We start from the raw sequence: 21,903 nt of genomic DNA, 5'->3' as shown, positions 1-21,903 counted from the left end.
GAACTTTTAAAGGCAAGCTCAGTGGCGGCTCGCCGAGGGTGTGCTGCGGGGAGGTGAGCAGGGTAGGGTGGGGGGTAGTAAACTCCAGCTTAGGGCCGAAGGGAGTCAAGTAAATAAGTAAATACATACAACAATTTACATTGCGCGCGCTGCATCGCTGAGTTGGCATTGCAGCGCGTGCAATGTAAATTATTATATTTATTTACTTAACTCCCTTCGGCCATATGCCGGAGGTTACTATCCTCCACCCTGCCCCTCCCCTGCCCTGCAGCACACCCTCGGCGAGCCGCCACTTGGCAAGCTGTATAGTTGTTTGCAAGGTAGAAGAGACTGCATGCATTTGTGCTTGATGCAGGCAACATTTGAGGCAATATTAGGGAAATCAACAGTAAACAAGCATTGGCATAGCCAATAGGTCTCGCCTTTGGGACCTTATAAGTGTTTAGCCATGCAACAGTTGCATAACTAAATACTTATAAGGTCCCAAAAGCGAGACCTATTGGCTATGCCAAGCAGCCGTGCGGCTGCGAATGTGAAAGTGATCTCGATTGCGATAAAACATCAAAGCGGCCGTGAAAGTGAAAGTAATCGCGGTCAAGCGAGCGCCGCGCACATGCACTGTGGCTCTAGGCTGGCCTGGTAGCACTTTTTGGAGCCCTCTCAATAAGTCTCGCCAGACCAGCGCATGCGCTGGATCAGGCGAGTCCTAAAAACAGCTCACTACCATAATACAGGCCCACAAACAGCCAAACAACGACCCACACACTGACCTGTCAAACCAGCCCATCAGGCACTCCCTATTTGCCCTATGTCCAGTCCCACACTGCAAGGGGATTACCTCAGCCTAGGGGCCTAAGGTTGTTAGAAAGCCTGACACGGTTTCCGGCTGTTGTGTTAACTAGTTGTCCTTTGTCCCTTTAAGGACACCTTGTTATTGTCCCGGGCTCTTGCTCGGGACACGTGTGTTTATCTTTAAGTTTGACCCGCGTTCTGCTGTCCCTGGGTGTTCTGCTCGAACTTCTGCGGTTAGAGCAGTTACACCGAGGACCGTAGGTTCTCTGCTCTTCCGAGCCGCCAACAATAAATCTCCATCTCAGCCCTTACTTCGCCTGGATTTCTTTTCCGACTTCACTTAACACCGGCTGAAGACAGTAATACAGGCTTAGTGGTGTCTGGTGACCGAATGAGACGCTGAGGGCGTTGTATGGAAGCCCGGAGGGGAGGGGGCGGGTGGGAAGCTGAGCGTGGAGGGGGGGCTGCAGCCTGCAGGCAGGGGGCAGTGAACGGTGGCTAAACGCTGGATACCAGCTGCAACCGCACTCCAGCCGGGCTCTTGCACCCCTCCCCGACGCTGAAATCCTGTGCGGGCGGGCGCAGGCACCAACCAGACTGTACCAGCAGCCCAGGCTCAGGTTTCAGAGCTCAGCTGAGAACAGAGCAGGCTGGGACAGGCAGCAGAAGGGAGCAGGCAGCCAGTGGAGCGGGCTGGGAAACTGAGCGCACGCACAGCAGGCAGGAGCCGGATTAGAGCCGGTCGCGGATAACGAAACAGGAGGAATCCGGACCAAGTGCCGGCATCGCCCAGCCCCAAGAGGCGCATAGAAACCAAAACAGGAGCACCCAAATTAAACAGCACCCACCGGCAAGACATGCGTAGAAGCCAAGGCAGGCCGACGAGAGGGTAAGCAGGACCAGAGCTGACACCCAACTCTCGCAGTAGGGCAGCAGTCACAGCAGGCAACTTCCAGCCCAAGGAACACCAAGCACCCAGAGGAGTGTAGCGCCTTGAGGTGCCTTGCACCCAGGCAGTTGCTACCTAGACCAGTCCGAACACTCAGGAGGCAGCAGCTGGGGCGGGACTGGACTGTGGCGCCGGAACCATGCCACCGTAGTACACCGCGACTGTAACCCCGGCAGTGGCATGAGGAGGCCTGGGCCCCGGCGCCCGAGGAGTGACTGAACTTGGAGAAGCATGGCAGGCATGGAGAGTCGAACCAGCGGCGAAGAGTACGGACACCCCTCCTGTGACACGGGCCACAGGCCAGGAGGGTGCCAGTGGAGCAGGCACCTGGGTACGGGCACCGTACAGACAGTGGCCGTATGCCAGCGGAACACGAACCCAGACAACAGAACTGTGTTGAGGTCAGCGGGGTGTCAGCGAAGCAGTGACCCCGAGAACTGGACTGTGCTGACACCGGGGTGGTGCCCGGGGCAGAGAGGATCTGATAATGGACCCGTCCGTGTACCAGTTCGATATCAGCGGACCAGGCACCCCTATATCGGAGCCCTCTTGCCTCTAGCCTGGTGTCAGGATGGCAGAGACCACCAGAGAGGGGGTGCCCTGGCACCCGTGGTCAGCCAGGATAGGGTGGCGGCACTAGCAGCGCACAGGGACCCCGAAAGGGAGCTGCTCTGGGCCCGGCTCTTTGACCAACTGGACGCCAACAAGGATGGCCGAGTGGACATTAACGAGCTGCGCGAGGGGCTGGCAGCGATGGGCATGCACGCATTCACCAACGTAGAGGAGGTGAGTGTGGCATCCGTGGAAGCCGGGAAGAGGGGAGGGCAGAAGGTGAGACTGGCACCCAGAGCACAGGGAAAGGAATGGGGCAGGGGGGGAATCCGTGGGAGGGGGCGAGGAACGGGCAGAAGGTGAGACTCTGGCACCCATGAGGAGGGAAGAGGAAAGGCTGCAAGGTGAGAAACACGCTCATGTGACAGGGAGATAAAAGTGGTGGCCTGGGCCAGGGGAGGGTGTCAGGGGAGCAGACATCCTGAGATGGGAACCCTCCGGACAGTGGTAGGGTGTCAGAGGGACAGAACCGGAGGGGGAAAGACGGACAACGAGAAGTACACTCATGGAAGAAGAGGAGAAAGGGGAATGTGGCACCTATTAGGAGGGGAAGAGGAAAGGATGGAAGGTGACAGTGACAGGAGCCTACAGGAGGGGGAGAGAAAAGGGCCAAAAGGGTCGAGAACATCCACGGAAGTGCGATATGAAAGGGCTGGTGGAGGGATACACACCCGTGGAGCACGTAAAGGGTGAAACGTTCAGACTTGGAGGCGAATGGCAGAGGCTCGGTAGGTGATCGAAGGCCCCACAGGTGAGGGAGGGGAGTTGATGTAAGGGGGTGAATGCCGGTTAACAGGTGTAAGCTGCTCCTATGGGGCCGGGACAATAAAGATCAGGCATGTGAGAAGAGCACCTGCGGGCTGTGGAATTAGTGGGGCAACCACAGGGAAGGGATATGAATGCGCAGTAGCAAAGTGTGGGGCCTGGAGGTGACAAGAGGGGTCCAGCGAACTATAAACAACCTTTTCCTAAGACTGGACTCTATACAAAATTCACCCAGACAGACGCTGTCACAACTGCAGTGCTCTGTGAGCAGCAGGGCCCAAATAGAGTCTCATCCTCTCACTCTTGACTCCTCGGTTTTGAAGGCATTTCCTGTTTTATTACCCACTGGTCTGGTGTTTATTTCAACTTTTTCGAGCAGCAAATAAGGTAAGGCCTCTTTACTTTGTTGGGTAGCTAAAAGCATCATTTTTGGAAAGCTCAAAACTGGGCAGGTCAGTGGGGTATTTTTAAGCAAGACCATTTTTATGCCAAGCAGGCAAATTATACCTCAGGATATTAAGGTGGAAACATATTTTTATATAAGACTTAATGTGTAGTACATACATAGTGGCCGTGTTAGAAAGCGTATGGGGTACTGCAGTGGTCCTGCTTAAAAGTATAACTTTAAGCAGCAACCAAAAAAAAGTCTAAAAAACAGTCAACTTTAGGTAAAGTACCCAAATTGGCTGAAAACCAGCTAAGAGGGTTCAGTCTGATGCTCATGAATCTGGAGTAATGCCTTCATTAGGGCACGGGCCTGGAGTCAAACATGGCCTTCCTTCCTTATGAATCTATGGCTCCTTTCTTCCAGACCCTTCTGTTTGTAGTGAGGCGGAGCACTTTGTCTCCGGGGTTTTTATATGCTCCTCGTGGGGAGTATTTTCAAGGTGAACACAAAATACTGTTTTTGTCTGGGAGCAGTTAACCTGTTCTATTGGCCAATTCAAAGAGATTCATCTGCTTTGCACGCAAGACGTTAATAGTCAGTTTGTTTCCCAGTAAGACCCCAAGATGGCGATTTCTCACCCAGCTTCCTCTTTCCAGATTACTAACCCGCTGTTGGGGGGGTGGGGAGGGGGGTGTATACATCAAATGGGGTCTTAAACTTGAAAATGAACCTAGATGGCCTGGGGGTCTTAGTCCTGTCGTAGTCCACTAAAGTGACATTAGAGAAAGTAATTCTGTAGTGAGGAGGTCCACGCAGGTAGGTTGAAATTCAAGATATTTTATTCATGAAGATAACAAGTAGTTCAGTTCAGAACATCAAGTAGTTAAGTTGTAAATCAGAGCCCCACCAGGAGCAGCCTGTCTGCTGCTCAGCCAGTCCAACTGTCTGTCACTTCACCTCTCTCTGTCCCAACATTCCGAGGCTCATTAGACTCCAACCATCTATTGAGTCGGAGCACGGGCACAGGCACTGGCAGTAAAATACCTTGCATAACAAAAGCAGGATACTACAAATTCCCTTTCTTATGCGCCTTCCAGATAGTCCAGAATCCTCTTTCCACTAGTTCAAGGTGGGGCAGATAGGCAGAAGAAGGGGGTATGGGGGCTCTGGCGGATGGGGAACTGGTGGCGCTTCGGCAATCAATTATTGAAATGAAAGAAGGAGTTGAGAACGAGGGGGCACCCAAGGCTAAAGAGACGCCATCTTGCATCACTTGGGAGTGAGGGGTTAGGTGGGTGATAGGGGCACGCATGGTTGAACGTAGGATAACTGTGGTGGAGGTGCCAGGGCAGTCACCACACACCAGATGTCAGAGGTGCATTTACACCTGGCTGTGGAAGTTACTAGGGAGCAAGTGTTAGTTTGTGGTACCGGACAACGGCGGACACAAAGACCGCACTACCCTATGTAGTTCCCTTGGTATTACTTGGTCATCAGAAATAGAAAGAGCGTGCACAAAAAAAAACTCCAGCACTTGCCGTTGAGGAGTGCTAACTGCTTTGCAGACAACTGAAGGAACAGGTTGGTGGAGTGGTGCACCGCTTATTGAAACGTCAATGACAGTTAAAGAGTAAAATATGCCTTCGTAGGTGATAAGTCCCTTTTATTTTCAAAGACAAAGAATAGCCAGCCAGCCACCAACCTGTTCCTAGGGAGCAAGTGTTCTATTGTCCTGGGCTGTAGTTGGCGTTCCAGCACTTGTCAGGGGTCTGTGTGTGACATTTGTTGAAGGCCCTCGGGCTGCTGGTGCTTCAGTTCTTCTCACGGCCACTCTTGTTCCTCCCAGGAGATCCTCAAGGAGGGTGACAAGGACGAGGATGGGCAGCTGGACTTTGAGGAGTTTACCCGCTACCTGCAGGAGCGAGAGAGGAAACTGCTCCTCATGTTCCACAGCCTGGACAAGAACAACGACGGTATGCAACAACTCCTGCCCCGCCTGCACTCCTGCAGCTTCTTAAGGTCTCTCTCTTCTGTGTCGCAGACTGCCTTCCCCCCTAGTCTCTTATCCATTGTGCTGTCTCACCTCTTGTGTATTTCTTACCTTGCTTGTCTCATCCTCTGCCTGTCTCTCTGTCTCAATCCTGCATATTTTTTCTGGCTCAACAATTCTCTTCCTTGCCCTTGAAGAGGTGGCACAAGCCTGCTTGCTGGACTCTAGCCTGTTGAGCCAACTTTTATTTTATGATGTTTTCTCTGATTGGATCTAGTGCCATCATTGCCCTAAACGCTAAAACCCATGTACTGCAAACCCTTGTACCCAGTCAAACGTGCCCACATATCTACATTGCGTTGTGACCATTTACCCCAGACCAAATATTTGTGACCTGTAAGCTTTTCCCCCATCCTCATGTGAACATAGACTACTCTTCCCATGTACTACTATCCCTGATTCCCATGTGACCACTGGACCTTACTTGAACCAGGGGAGTAGGCTCGGGGGTTACACCCCCCTAACAAAGGAATTTTCTGGTAAATAGTTGGGTACAGGTGCATTCAGTCAGGTATGGTGAGGTGTCTGTCTGTCTGATTTCACCAGGAATTTTTACATACACACAGACAAAATGCAGATATACTCTCTTCCTCTCTTTTTTGAAAGTCCTCGAAAATGATATTTTACAAAAAATTGTGTTTTCTTTCACTTAGTACTCCTACCAATCTGCATTCCTCTACTTTTGTACTGCCTGTTAGGCCCCTCTCATGCACCCTGCTTGTCCTATAATGTATTTTAACATTATATGCCTGCTGGATTATTGGAAAATCTGAAGCCCTCATCCTCCCTTGTCTTACTGACCAAGCTACGCCCCTGCTTGAGACCCCGTATCCTCATGACCACAAATCCAGTGCAACCCTTGCCGTATGGGATTGTCCTTCTCCTGGTAGTCTACAACAGTAACAGTTACCTGGGAGAAGGTAAGTGCAGAGACAAGTAGGACAACATAAGATAAATTTAAAAACAAAGCACAATAGACCCAAAAAAGAACACAGTCCTTTAGCAAAGTTCTTCTCGCCACTTCCTCAAAGCCAAGAAAATGTTAGCCGGATATCTGTAATGTTGATTGATAGCCGTGATACCTGATTGCACATTGCAACATAGTGAAATTCTCTTTTTTGAAAACTGTCACTATCTTTAAAATATTGTGATTAAAGAAATCTGTAGATGGGAACTGGTAGTACATGAATATATCACAACAGCATTGGACTCTCCTCAGATTGCGCCATTGTTCGATCACCGCCGCTAATTAAAGAAAACGCAGTTTAGAAAAGTGTGTGCTGTTCCTTGTGCTATTACTCTCTGCCTCAAGCTCAAATACTCCTACCCCATCAAGAAAACAAAATGGTGGTCTGGGAGGCTTGTGGAAGGGGCCGAAAGGGAAGCAAAATAGAACAGTTTCCCTTAAACATCGCACCATCCATCGACCAAAGTCTTCCTCTCTTGTATGTGGTATTTGTATATCTCAGATTTAGCCTAAAGGCAACGAAGTAAGGCTCAAAGGGCAATGAGTGTCTGGAGGGGTAGCCAGGTTATGAGAGTGGAGGTGGGCGGTTACTTTGCAGTGATGTATACTGTACTTTAAAGCGGTTCTGAGAGTGGAGGTGGGCGGTTACTTTGCAGTGATGTATACTGTACTTTAAAGCGGTTCTGAGAGTGGAGGTGGGCGGTTACTTTGCAGTGATGTATACTGTACTTTAAAGAGGTTCTGAGAGTGGGCAGTTACTTTGCAGTGATGTATACTGTACTTTAAAGAGGTTCTGAGAGTGGAGGTGGACGGTTACTTTGCAGTGATGTATACTGTACTTTAAAGAGGTTCTGAGAGTGGAGGTGGCGGTTACTTTGCAGTGATGTATACTGTACTTTAAAGAGGTTCTGGGAGTGGGCAGTTACTTTGCAGTGATGTAAACTGTACTTTGAAGAGGTTCTGAGAGTGGAGGTGGACGGTTACTTTGCAGTGATGTATACTGTACTTTAAAGAGGTTCTGAGAGTGGAGGTGGACGGTTACTTTGCAGTGATGTATACTGTACTTTAAAGAGGTTCTGAGAGTGGGCGGTTACTTTGCAGTGATGTATACTGTACATTAAAGAGGTTCTGAGAGTGGAGGTGGACGGTTACTTTGCAGTGATGTATACTGTACTTTAAAGAGGTTCTGAGAGTGGAGGTGGGCGGTTACTTTGCAGTGATGTATACTGTACTTTAAAGAGGTTCTGAGAGTGGAGGTGGACGGTTACTTTGCAGTGATGTATACTGTACTTAAAGAGGTTCTGAGAGTGGGCGGTTACTTTGCAGTGATGTATACTGTACATTAAAGAGGTTCTGAGAGTGGAGGTGGACGGTTACTTTGCAGTGATGTATACTGTACTTTAAAGCGGTTCTGAGAATGGAGGTGGACGGTTACTTTGCAGTGATGTATACTGTACTTTAAAGCGGTTCTGAGAGTGGAGGTGGACGGTTACTTTGCAGTGATGTATACTGTACTTTAAAGAGGTTCTGAGAGTGGAGGTGGGCGGTTACTTTGCAGTGATGTATACTGTACTTTAAAGAGGTGTGTCTTCAGCTCTTTCCTAAATTGCAGAAGTCTTGATTTATACAGTGACATCATTACAGATCTTGGGTGCCTGGATATAGAACACCCATTGCTTCTGTTGTTTTTTGGCTGGGTGGTCGATGGATGCAGCTTTAAAGTGACACATGCTCGGCAACGCAAAACACACTGAAAGTTAAGTTTGCTAATTTCCAGAAAATAAAACATTGTAAAACGATAACTGACACCTGTAAAGCATAAAGAAAAAACTACTATTGATTTACCTCCGACACAAGGACAGAGTGCTAGATAATCTTGGCAAAATAATTGGAACCCTTTGCAATCAAACCCAGGTGCTGCATCTGAAGGGAGTTAATTACCCAGGGCTTTTGCAATGCAGTTGAGATTTGGGAAAAGCCGCAGGGAGACGACCCCTTTGAAACCAGAAAGCACTGCCTGGCCCAGAAGCGCTTTGTAGGTCAACCATTGCAAACATCCATGACGGCTGATTTGAAGCTTCACATAGAAATTGTGACCTCATCAACCAAAAATGTACAGCGAAAAATCACCCATCAAAATCCACAACAGAGCTGCGGCTAACATGATTTAGGAATAACTTCAACAGAAGGAAGCGGCAGCAGCCACCGAGACTGATTCTAAGTAGAGCTTACCAAAAATATTGTCCACAAACTAGAGTTTCACAACTTGTTGTAACTGTATGGGTGGAGGTTCCTGGTTTACATACAAATATCACTATTTGTTGTAGTAATATATAGGTGGAGGCAAACTAGTTCTTGATTTATATAATTAACTTTCTGTGTCCAGTAACTGCTAAAGAGGGCTCCTCGAAAAGTTCTCCGTGGGAAGGTCCAGGCTCTTTCTGGTTGTAGCACTTGTGCTAAAGTGAGCAGTGTCGCAGTACGCCAATTGTTCATACTATTTAGAAATAAACCGTGCAACAGCTTCTACATTTGAGGTCTTTCTTATGCTGCATTGCTGGGATTGACATGTTTGTGCTTCTCTATGTGTGTGTATAGGTAGGTGTGTTTTGACTGTAATTTGGAGAAGGATCCATTTTTTAATCTTATTCCATTAGACTAGCTCTGGGCTGCCGCGTGACAAAGGTAATAGGCAGTTTATTTGCCAGACACTGAAGTGGGATCAGCCTGTGAGATTATGGATAAACAGTGTTGAGTAATAAGTCAAACTGAATTGTGGATTTAATGCAGGCCTGGTCGAGGCAGACTCCAGGACTGCAGCATTTTTTGGGAGTTGACTTTCACCTGCTAGACTGAGAAGAACCAGAAGTGATGGGCTTCAGGATAGTTTAGACTCGCGCCCTAAAGGCTGAGGGAGCAAAGCTGTGGCAGCGAGGCATTTTTTCTTATTAGGCCTTTTCCATAAACAAATCTACAGTTCTGTCACAAAGTATCATTTCAGAGTAGATTGAGCCAGCAGGATCTGTGTACTTAGCAGCACAAGTGGCTTTTACCGTGGTTAATAGACCTAAAATAAATAAATAATTGAATGCCATTTGTCCACAGTGAATTAATACTGTGTAGGGGTCTGTATCCAATTCGGGGAATTCTCCCATTAACCCTTTTTGCAGAGAGTGCGATGCTTCTGGACAGGCAGCATTCCTTTGACACCCTCACCCTTTTCTGCTCGCCCCATCACTTCACCACAACACTTCCTGCCACCCTGTGTGCAGTACCACCACCTCCCCACCCCATTAATACACTCTGTCCCATTCCAGGCTCTTACCAACAGTATTGCCCGATACTTTTCCCATCCTAGGGGACCCGCTGCCTCACTCAGTGCTCCCCCAGGGCCTATCCTGTCAACACTCTCACTGAAATAATGTCTCCATTCTGAGAGTTCTTTCTGCCCTCTGAAGTGCTTTATCCACATCTATACCCTGTGGTACATCCTTCCTACCTACAATCCTGCTCAACTTGTATTCCTACTTGAAGGACCCCCTGCAGTTGGTCCAATCTCAGGCCTGCCCACAGCTCTAGCATATTGCAGGTACCTGATCTATAGTAGACCCCACCTTCAACCTCCTTCAACTCATTGGTCAATCAAGAGAGTCCACACCAGTCCAAAACAATGTGAACTCAGTACAGCTTAAATCAGAAACAGTTTGAAGAAACTATTTTTGGTGAAGAGTGTTTCAAACAATGTCACGGTGCAGCAGCTGCTAGTATAGAGCGGTTTGCCCACCAATGGATCTAGCTAGTAAAAGTGGCCCAGTTGAGTACACCACTTGTCTTTACCAATGAGAAATCTTACAAATGAGCAACCGCTTTGTCTGAGGCAATGAGAACCAGCTCAAGTGAGTACACCCCATTGCCTCGGCTAATCAAAAATTCTCTTTTTTAACACTCCCCTCTGCCTCCGTCAATGAGAAACCGTCGAATCAAGCACACATCTTTGCCTCAGCCTATGACAAATTCTGCTGTTCAGCACACCACCTTCCCTCAACCAATGAGAAACCATCCTGTGCCATGCTCCGAGATGAGTCCTTTCACATGGTCTCCATGGAGGGCACAACTGACTTAGAGAACCTACTTCATAGGTGGGGTTCATTGTGGGCCCTTGCAACCAGTGCAGTACCAAATCACTGGCAACGTTATTTCTAGATTGGATTTTATGTAGCTTTAAGCAATTTGAGATTCAGGGCTCAATTCTCTTCCAGATGAGCGCCATTGAATGATACAAACTGCTTTATACATGATAGTTCAAGTTATTGATTGTATTGTGGCATTCTTTTGCTCACCATGCCACCCCAGTTTCGACCTGTCCATATGCAAATCAGTCTTGACCCTGTGCCTCATGGGAACAGTCCAGCCTGAACTGCCAAGCCAGGTCCTCCCTGGACCGGAAACAAGCATCCTAGTACCGGTTTCAGGGTTTCCCCATTCATCAGCCAGGATCGCTTGAATCCAGTGGCACAGTGAGCCCGGGACCCACGTCTGGGCATACCCAGCACACCTAGGTCGAGAAAGCAAAAGAAACACAATTCATGGAAGAAATGCAGAACAAATCAAAACATTCACCCCCAGTCATGAGATCTGGGTTAAATCCATCATTCTTTTGCTCACCATTCCACCCCAGTTTAGAACTGGCCATATGCAAATCAGTCTTGACCCTGTACCTCATGGGAACAGTCCAGCCCGAACTGCCAAGTCAGGTCCTCCCTGGACCGGAAACAAGCATCCTAGGACCGGTTTCGGGGTTTCACCCCTCATCGGCCAGGATAGCTTGAATCCAGTGGCACGGTGAGTCCAGGACCCACATCTGGGCATACCTGGCGCACAGGGTCAAGACTGATTTGCGTATGGCTGGGTCTAAACTGGGGTGGCATGATGAGCAAAAGAATGATGGATTTAACCCAGATCTCTTGACTGGGGGTGAATTTTTTGATTTGTTCTGCATTCCGTCCATCAATTGTGTGTCTTTTGCTTTATCATGGAAACAGCAATGTTTTCACTTCTCTTCAGAACTGTAAGTGCTCCTAGAAGCTTCAAATCTTGGCTGGTGTTGCATTCTAGAGCTAGACGGCTTGTACTGAGAAAGCAGTTCCTCCTATGGATTTCTAAGAATAAGACGGTATGACCATCTACGGTGCAAAACCATTTGTTTGTATTGCTTGAGTTTAGTTTGTAGGTATAGTGATTTTCTCCCAGGGAGACTGAGGACGATGCAAAGTGCCTTGAACATTGCTCGTCTAGCTACAGGTAGCCAGTGAAGTATTTGCAGGGCCGGTGTTGTGCCTTGTCTGAGGTGGAAGCACAGAAGGGGTCTTTGGGTATAGTTGAGCTTAAGTTACGGGCATAGATGATAACTTTTATTGTCACCAAGTTATGGGAAGATGCGTTGCAGTGTTTTCTTTGTGACCTATGTGGTATCAATGATAGGTCTGAATTCATGGTTACTCCTAGGTTGCTCTCCTCTCGATGTAGTTGGTGGGCACTCGAGTTCCTTGGGCCATGTATCAGTAGACTGGTTTCTGATGGATACATCTGCCAGTGGATTCCTCACCTTGTGAATATCCCCTGCGCCAGCAAAATTCTGAAATTTTATGTAGCTCTCCACGCCGACGAGGACGACGTCACAATAGCATGGCTCCGCACGCGGCTCTGCTGACGTCACTGGAGCCATAAGAGAGACTCGTCGGCATGATGACGTCAGTTCCCGTTTTTCCGCGCCGTCGACGCTAACGGTTTTCTAGGACTCTCCGTAGCTTGTCTAGTTACTTTGTATTTCTGGATTGTGTTTCTGGTCTTCTCTTGCTTCTTTCCTGAAGATGTCGTCGAGGAAGTCAGGGTTCAAGCCCTGTAGAGAGTGCGGAGGATATATGTCCATCACGGATCCTCACGAACATTGTGTCTGGTGCCTGTCGTCGGATCACGACGTCGAGGGGTGCTCTTGCTGCCGTAAGATGAACCCGAAGGCTTTAAAGGAGAGAGAGGCCACGCTTTTCATGGCGAAGATGAGGAAGGAGAAGAGACGTCGAAGGTGATCATGGTCCAGGTCCAGGTCAGGTTCGAAGTCGACGTCTGGTCATGCTTCAAAATCAAAGAAGCATAAGAAGAAGAAGAGGCACGGCTCTCGACGCCGTTCAGATAAGGAGACGGCTCCGAAATCGACTTCTCCAGTTCCTCGGCATCGTAAGGACTATGTTTCTCCTTCGGTTTCAAATCCGGCTTCACCTTTTCGTCCGGCTTCGCCTGCAGCTTCTCCGGAGCGTGCTCCGGCTCCATCTCCGACGCCGACACATTCTCCGGCTCCGGTGGAAGAGTCTCCGGTACCTGATGAGTCGTTGACTCCATTGGCTCCACCGTCAACGCCGATTGGCCCGAGTCCGGAAATGCCTCAGCCTCAGCCTTTATCGGGCCCTTACCCACCTTTACCTGGCCCGGGTCAAGATCCATCGCATTACTTGATTGCCATGTATGGTGTCTTTATAAGAGCAATGTACCCCTCTGGAGCACCTTCGGGTCCCATGGGTCCAATGGCCTTTAATTTGGGGGTTCCTCTGGCCTATGCTCAGGCTCCCTTTATGCCATTCCTTCCAGCGGCACCGTCCTGGCATTTCCCGGCGCCGAGGACGTCAACGCCTTTCCCTTCATCTCCGGCTCCGTCAGCTCGACCTCGCTCGGCTCAGGCTGTGCCTCCGGACCCGTGTTCGGCTCTGTCGGAGTCATGTGTGGCGCCGCCGACGCCGGTTCCGAGGATAAGATCCAGGCGTGAGGCGCAGAGGATTGTGGAAGAGCAGAGGTATCGGGCAGAAGAAATGGAGGAAGGTGAACTTAAAGAGTCAGATGTCTTATTTGAAAACTTAAGGGAGGCAAGTGGCCTTGATATGTCCCCAGAATGGGAGCTTTTTCCTCCTTCAGATGCTCCCTCTAAGGATGTGGTTCCTTATCACACAGTTATAAGGAAGGCAGCGGAGCTCTTAGACTTGCAGCTCCCAGCGGCTGAATTTAAGTCCAATATATTGACGAGGTTCTTCATTCTCCCTCCACTGTAGTAGAACCTTTGCTTCCTTTCAATGATGCCATCACTGAGCCACTTATGGAGGTTTGGCGTAAGCCCTTTTTGGCTCCAACAGTGTCAAAATCTGTTGCTAGGAGGTACAGGGCGGCTCCAGGAGATCTGGACTTCCTAATATCCCATCCTTCTCCTAGGGAGCCTGGTGGTTCAAGCTGCCTGTTCGAAGAAGTATTCTGGAGCATTTCTCAAGTTCCTGGTGATAGAGAGTCAAAAAAGCTTGACCAGTCAGCCAAGAAGGTGTTCTCCTCGGCAAGTATGGCCTTGAAGTCCACAAATGCCACCTGTCTTTTGGGCCTTTACATCCACGCCCTAATGGACTCTGCAAAACAGCTGGCTCCTAAATTGTCTGAGGAGGACACGCAGAATTTTAATGAGGTCTTGTCGGACACTCAAGCAGCTGCACGTCAAGTTATTCAGAGTGGGCTCCTCGATTGCCACAAGAAGAAGTGCTTGGCTTAAGTCGTCGGAGTTCTCTCCAGATGTGCAGGCAACACTTCTAGACCTACCCTTTGATGGTTCTGGACTGTTTGGAAAGAAAGCAGATGCAGCCTTGGAATGGTTCAAGGACAGCAAAGCCACAGCTAAGTCTCTGGGCCTGCAGGCGCAGCCTAGAGGTTCCTCTTACAGAAGGTACAGAGGTTTTGGGAGGTCGTCCTTTCGGACCTACAGGCAGCCTCAGCAGCAGCAAAATACCCTGTATAAGACCTACAGGGGCAAGAACAGAGGTCGTCCACGAGGTTGTCAGCCCTCCTCCTCCTCTACCTCCCTCCCTCTTGCCACAGCAAAGCAGCCCTAGATCCACCATTCTGGATCATGTTGGTCCTGTGGGGGGTCGGCTTACCCATTTTCTGCAAGATTGGGAATCAGTCACTACAGACCTTTGGGTTCTAAATCTTGTGGAAAATGGGTATGCTCTTCCCTTTCGGGAATTCCCTCCAAATTACCCTCCTTGCCAAGGTGCTTGCTCGGAGAACCACCTTCTTCTCCTGCAGGAGGAAGTCCTAACATTACTGAAAAAAGGTGCGATAGAGGTGGTTCCAGAGCGGGAAAGGGGTCAGGGATGCTACTCCCGGTATTTCCTGATACCCAAGAAGGATGGCAGGCTACGTCCAATCCTGGATCTCAGGATCTTGAACCTCTTTCTGAAGCAGGAGAAGTTCAAGATGCTCACCCTTGCGCAGGTTCTTCAAGCGCTGCAACAGGAGGACTGGATGGTGTTGATCGACTTGCAGGATGCGTATTTTCATATTCCGATCCTGGAGTCGCACAGGAAGTATCTTCGTTTTACGGTAGGGTTGCAACATTATCAGTTTGTGGTTCTCCCGTTTGGTCTTACTACTGCACCTCGAGTCTTCACCAAGGTGATGGCAGTGGTGGCAGCCCATCTCAGAAGGTCGGGGATTCCAGTTTTCCCCTATCTGGATGACTGCCTGATCAAAGCGGAGTCGCCAGAGAAGGTGCTTCATCATCTGCAGGTTACAACTCAGCTGTTGTACAAATTGGGTTTCTCGATAAACGTGCCCAAATCTCACCTGGTGCCCTCTCAGCGCAACCTGTTCATAGGGGCGGTACTGGACACTACTGTGTGTCGAGCATTCCCACCTCCACAAAGGATTCTCGACATACAGGAAATGATTCCCTTGTTTTACAATGGAGTGGTCGTTCCAGTCCTGAAGGTCCTTCGTCTGCTCGATCTGTTTGCTTCCTGCATTCTGTTGGTCAACCATGCACGCTGGCACATGAGGACGCCCCAGTGGTGCCTCCGCAGGCAGTGGTATCAGCACAATGGAGATCTCGGGGAGTCTGTGAGGATCTCCAGAGAAGCTGCAGCGGATCTGTCTTGGTGGAGCGTGGAGGGCAACCTTGTCTCAAGGAAAGCCTTTCCAAAGCTCCAGCGATAGCCATAAAATCAAATAAGGTTAGTAATCCAACGCTCCAGGCACCATCCAACGGGGATAAGGGGACACGTAATAGCGCACCTACCCAGCTGCAGAAGGACAATCAGAATTGTAGTAATATAGAGAGACAAGGTAATGATCAATCTTTAAATCTTGACCTAGCTCATAGTAGAGAAATTAACCCTCCATGCACTAATTTGCCTACAGCTTGTATGCCCTATGTAGCTGTATTGGTAGGAGTCCCTTGTTTAAAGCAGGGAAAAACGGAATCATACACTGAACTTAAAAACAAAGTTGCATTTTGGCTAAACAATAATAGGCCACTTCCGAGGGGCTTAGATGGCAGGATTATTCTTGTTAGACGAGTTAGCTGGGTGGGAAGAAGGACTAAGGACATCCAAGGGGATTGTATCCTAGTTAATTTTAAAGACAGAGTAGCAAGGACTATTTGTAGCCAGCAGAACATGCATGGTGAGGGTGGAATTAGCACCCCGGATTTGGGGTATTTTTACCCGCGGCCACTAAGCTGGTATCGGAGACAGAGCATTGGCAACCAACTGTGGGGAGGGCAAGTTGATAACTTTGGATTCTACCCAAACCCTGCTTTTGCTAGAGGAGATATTCACCTCGGAAACAATACCGGGTATTGACGCAGAGACTACTTGCCTTTGAATCTCTTGTCAGCCCCAGATGATAGCAGAAGGCCCAAAGGGTGCAGGTCTCCAATTACTTCTCCTGGGATTCCTCCTAAACACCTGTTCTCAGCCCAACCTGAGGTAATTTATAGGGGGGATAGACTTGAGTTAGCACCTCGAGTGGAGGCAACCAGTAATTGCATAGCAATTGTGGGGGAGCGTGCCAATAATTCTCCCTCCGGATTTGGTCTATCGCATTGCAACAATATATCTGTTACCCCCCCTGGGGACTTCCATCTTTCCAGCAGTTACTTCTGTCCGGAAGAGCAAGGCTTCTTTATCGCATGCTCTTCCGCCATTATTTATGGCAACTGATTCTGGAGGTGAATCACCAACACCACCTAGTGATCACTTTATCTGTCCGCAGAATAAGGTGGAGGCTGCTGGGCCCGATCTGAGGATTATGAGCTGGAACATAGCAGGAATTGCCAAGAAAACCGCTCTTCCAGACTGGAATACCCTGGTGGAGTCTTATACTATATGCATTTTTCAGGAAACATGGAGCCTTGAACCTAACTATAAGGTCGGCTATTTAACGTATTTTTTACCTGCAGTTTTGCCACCATCGGGGAGGGGTCGGCCTTCGGGGGCCTCCTCATATGGGTGAGCATTTCCTTGGGCTGCAGCATCACCCAAAAACATAGTATCTCACCTGATATCCTTAGGATTTCACTGAGAGGATTAGACAACGGGAGGTCTCTTGACATATTTAATGTATATGCCAGGGGCACCAAAGGTAGCTCTTTATCCCCCACAGTAGCACTGCTGGAAAAAGCTCTTGGTGATACCTGTGATGGTACACAAGTATTGATCGCGGGGGACTTTAACTGTACGTTTGAGTCCCTTGCGGCTGAAGACATCTTACATGTCACTGAGGATGATTCCAAGAGGGGTATACCTATACTAGCGATCCAACCAATCAAAAGATGGACACAGAGGGCGATTCAGTTGAACGCTATGACCCTGGAGTATGGCTTACGAGCACTAAATGGCAGAACTACTTCAGATCCTTTGGGCGCCCACACATACAATAGGGCGAATCATACGTCTAGGATTGATTACATTCTCCTTGACTTATCTCTTTGGCGATTTGTCCTAGATATGGTAGCAATACCCACTGTAGACAGCGATCACAACTTCCTGTCTTTAACCCTAAAGCATCTTTGGGTAAAACAAAATAGTTTAGCTTCACCATGCAACCTAAAGTCCACATCTGTAATTATTCCATCTAATTGTGGAAGGCGCCTCAAATGGCGCAAAGTTGCCCTAGATGAGGCTAAAGTTCGGGTTATAGGACAACTTGTGGATGCCTCGCTAAGTGAGATGGAGATGTACTCTTTAGAACATTCTGATCCCTCTAGATTTACGTCACTGTTCCAGGAGACCCTAAAATCGGTAGGTAATCAATTCGTGGCGCATATACATGGGGGTAGGGTAACAGGGTGCCAGAGGCCCAATGTGAAGCAGGGATGGTATACATTCAAATGTAGACAGAAGAAATCTGCCCTTATTGAGGCTGTCAAGGCGAAGTCACAACCCCTGATCCAGCAAGCCAGGAAAGAATATAACTGGGTGGTTGCAAAAGCCAAAAAAGAGTGGGAGGATGCATATTGGCATACACTTAGAGAGGCCAGTGCTGGGCGGGATGCTGGTTGCTTTTGGAGCGCTATAAGGGCAAGGAACAGGCCCGATAGTGAGCTCATTACTTGTAATATTACTGGGCAGACCTGGTTTGATCATTTTTCAAGCCTGTATTCTTGTCAGCTAGGAATCGCTATTACTTCCGCTCCTTGCAGCTCCCTAATACTACCTGAAGAAAACACCTTATTCCCATTTACAGTTAAGGAGGTTGAATACGCGATTAGCTGCATTGTCCCCCAAAAGGCAGCTGGCCCTGATGGCATCCCTGGGGTTCTGCTTCGATCTAATCTGCCGGAATAGGGGAAGCTTATTCATACCCTACTCACTGCAATTGATAAAGGTGCCGCTATCCCCGAATCCTGGAATGGGGCTGAGGTCGTCTCCATTTTTAAAAAGGGCCAGAGGGAGGACCCAGCCAATTATCGCCCTATAAGCTTATTAGATTCGACCCAGAAGGTTGTGGGGAAGGTGCTGCTTGAGAGAATCCTTCAATGGGCTAATGATAATGAGATTCTCTCTGATTATCAAGCGGGTTTTAGGGCTGGCACCGGCACTATAGAGCAGGCTTTCAGGTTATTGTCGATTTATTGGAAAGTGGTTGTCATAGGCAAAGGCAGTCTTTATCTTGCATTTATCGACTTAAAGACTGCCTTTGACCTTGTGCCCAGAGGACAACTATGGAGTGTGCTGGCAGATATGGGGATTCCACCTAATATCTTGTCTATTCTAGTGAGGCTACATGAAGATAACTTTGCGCAAGTGAGGTGGGGCACCGAGGGGCAGAAAATGAACAGGATACCGGTGGGGAGAGGGGTCCGCCAGGGATGTGTTCTTGCTCCAACCCTTTTCTCACTATATATGAATGGGGTTGTTGAGCATCTACTCGAAAAAACATCAGATGCACCATCCATGGCAGGGGAGCGAATCCCCATCCTCTTATTCGCCGATGACACGCTCCTAATATCAAAGACTCCGGTAGGCCTCCAAGGCCTCCTAGATAACTTTCAGGCCTTTTGTGACCAACGTGGCCTTGTCATAAATACTGACAAGACCAAGTTTCTAGTGCTAAATCCCCTGAAAAAACTTGGGCGACCCCCCGTACTTAACAATGTATCCCTGGAGAGGGTCACTGTATGCGATTATTTAGGTATCCGTATCTCAGATACCATGCAATGGACCCCTCTCCATAAAATGCTGCTAAAACAGAAGCGGGTTACAGGGGCGCTGTATAAGGAGCAGCGATCTGCCACGACCCGACCTATTGCACCTGTTATTGACATTTATAAGGCTAAGGGTGTTAGTTCTGCCCTCTACGGTGCAGAGCTTTGGGGCACATCTAACACAGATCTATTGACAAGGTCTGAGAATAAATTTTTGAGGGGCATTATGTCACTTCCGCAGAGTACCCCAATGATACCCCTGTTGCTTGACCTAGGTTGCCAACCCATCAATGATCTGGCAAAACTCCGGCCGTTGCTTCTATGGGCTAGACTGTGGCTAGTCCCAGAACTTGCCAAGTATGCGAAGGGCCTAGCGGAAGTAATGTCAATGGTGGGATGGCATAAAATAAAATGGCTTAAAGATGTTAAACATCTCCTTGGTTAGCTAGGTCTTAGTGAAGCCTGGGATAGTCGGTCCTCTCCCCGAAAGCGACTATAAAGACCCTCTATTGGAACTGGGTTACCAATAGTTAGTACTGACCCAACTCTTGGCAGGCTAACGGAAGAGTTCCTAAGACATAAAGATGTTCCATCTCGGGAACTCTACCTAGATCTGGTATGGAAATCCCATGATAGGGCCCTATATTTTAGATTTAGGGTAGGGTCTCTTCCAGTGCGTGCTTTAACTGCCCATTGGAAGCCCCCGTCCCAGACAAGTCCTTTTTGTCCCTTTTGTCAAATTAGTGTAGAGACTGTACCGCATATTCTGTTTGTCTGTCCGGCCTATGTGCGCCCAAGGCAAGCGTGGCTCAAACCTATATGTCGGTGTATGGGCACTAGGCACTCAAGTGAGGCACTCCGTATTCTAACATCGGACACCCGGACATTGTACGTTTGTGGTCTTTCAAAAATTTTATCGTGGACATGGTCCATTAGAGCCAAAAGGCTAGCATCTAATGTTTAATTTGCTTTTTAATTGAAGGATAAACTTTAAATCTTAAATTGTTAACTTTGTTTTTATTCTCTTTGATATGTTTTGGAAAAAATGTCCATAATTAACGGTTAATTCAAATTTGTTTTTGTATAAATGTCTTTTTGTGTTAATGTGATGCTTTTATGATTTGATTTATCGAAATAAAGCCTTTGACTGACAATGGAGTGGTCGTTCCAGTCCTGAAGGTCCTTCGTCTGCTCGATCTGTTTGCTTCCTGCATTCTGTTGGTCAACCATGCACGCTGGCACATGAGGACGCCCCAGTGGTATCTCCGCAGGCAGTGGTATCAGCACAACGGAGATCTCGGGGAGTCTGTGGGGATCTCCAGAGAAGCTGCAGCGGATCTGTCTTGGAGCGTGGAGGGCAACCTTGTCTCAAGGAAAGCCCTTCCATCTATCTCTATCGGTGGCCACAGTGATAACGGATGCATCCACTTTAGGGTGTGGTGCGCATCTGAGGGATCTGGAGATCAAGGGCCTCTGGCCTCCAGAGGAAAGGTTGCTGCACATCAACCTTTTGGAGTTGCGGGCGATACGTTTGGCACTCAAGGCCTTCCTCCCTTCACTTCGCGGTCAGTTGGATTAAGTCCTGACGGACAACACTACTGCGCTGTGGTATGTCAACAAGCAGGGAGGAGTGGGGTCGCATTGTCTCTGGTCCTGGGTTCAGGATCATCAGATTTGTCTGATGGCAAATCATCTGGCCGGAGTTCTGAATGTGCGTGCAGACAGTCTGTCGGCAGTTCTCTGCCGACCACGAGTGGAGGCGCCATCCGGAGGTGGTTTGTCACATCTTTCGGACGTGGGGAACTCCTCGAGAGGACCTATTTGCCACTCACGAGAATGCTCACTGCCCGTCATTCTGCAGTCTCCAGTATCCGATGCAGGGAGCTCTGGGGACGCATTTCAGTTGAGATGGGACTCCCATCTCCTTTACGCGCTTCCTCCCATACCCTTGATTCCTCGGGTTCTGAGGAAGATTTGCCAAGACCGGGCCCAAGTCATATTGATCGCCCCGGATTGGCCAAGAAGGGTGTGGTATACAGATCTTCTCCACCTCTCCTCGTGCCCTCCGCTCCGTCTCCCTCTCAGGGCAGACCTCCTCTCGCAGTTGCAGGGGCAGGTTCTTCACCCCCACCTCCAGAGCTTACACCTTCATGCCTGGAGATTGAACGGGGCAACCTGAATTCTTCTTCTCTCCCGCCTGACGTGGTGGACGTGATTTTGTCTGCCAGGCGTCACTCCACCAAGTCTATCTATTCCTATAGGTGGTCCAAATTTGTCCATTGGTGTGGGGGAGAAGTCTATTGACCCTTTGAGGGCTCGTTTATCCAACAGCCTTCAGTTTGCTCTCTCTCTAGCTCAGCAAGGTTTTGCTGTAGCTACTGTGAAGGGTTATTTATCGGCTTTGTCGGCATTCCTTTGCTTGCCGGATCAGCCGTCCTTGTTTAAATCACCTATTGTGTTACGGTTCATTAAGGGCCTTTCCAACAAATTTCCGCCCAATCCATTTATTGTGCCTCAATGGGACTTAAATCTTGTCTTAACTTACTTGATGGGTTCTCCCTTTGAACCCTTGCACAAGTGTCTCTTAAGGCAATTGTCTTTTAAAACAGTTTTTCTCATTGCCATTACCTCGGCAAGGAGGGTAAGTGAGCTTCAAGCTCTGAGTTCGAAACCCCCGTTCTTGACCATTCATGCTTAAAGAATGGTACTCAGGACCAGGGCTGCTTTTCTGCCTAAGGTGGTAACTCCTTTCCATCTTGGGCAGTCCATTACCCTTCCTACCTTCTATCCTCCCCCTTACCCTTCCAAGGAGGAAGAGCGGCTTCGCCGCTTGGACCCTAAAAGGGCAGTGAGTTTTTACCTCGCT

At 48.8% G+C, this 21,903-nt stretch overlaps 1 protein-coding gene across 1 annotated transcript in view; it reads left to right on the top strand.

The window, feature by feature from the left end:
• Window positions 1-1,014: 1,014 nt before the first annotated feature.
• The window catches only part of LOC146832970 (mitochondrial adenyl nucleotide antiporter SLC25A23-like), a 191,059-nt gene continuing 170,170 nt past the window's right edge, over window positions 1,015-21,903 (top strand). The window contains exons 1-2 of the mRNA XM_085600506.1: window positions 1,015-2,527; window positions 5,353-5,479. Coding sequence (XP_085456632.1) covers window positions 1,973-2,527; window positions 5,353-5,479 — 682 coding nt within the window. The 5' untranslated portion in view covers window positions 1,015-1,972. The remainder of the gene's footprint in view (window positions 2,528-5,352; window positions 5,480-21,903) is intronic.

Source organism: Triturus cristatus, chromosome 4_2 (genome assembly GCF_964204655.1).
Source record: "Triturus cristatus chromosome 4_2, aTriCri1.1, whole genome shotgun sequence".
NCBI lineage: Eukaryota > Metazoa > Chordata > Amphibia > Caudata > Salamandridae > Triturus > Triturus cristatus.
The sequence above is the reverse complement of the archived record's forward strand: the minus strand, read 5'-3'. Positions and strand labels throughout refer to the sequence as shown.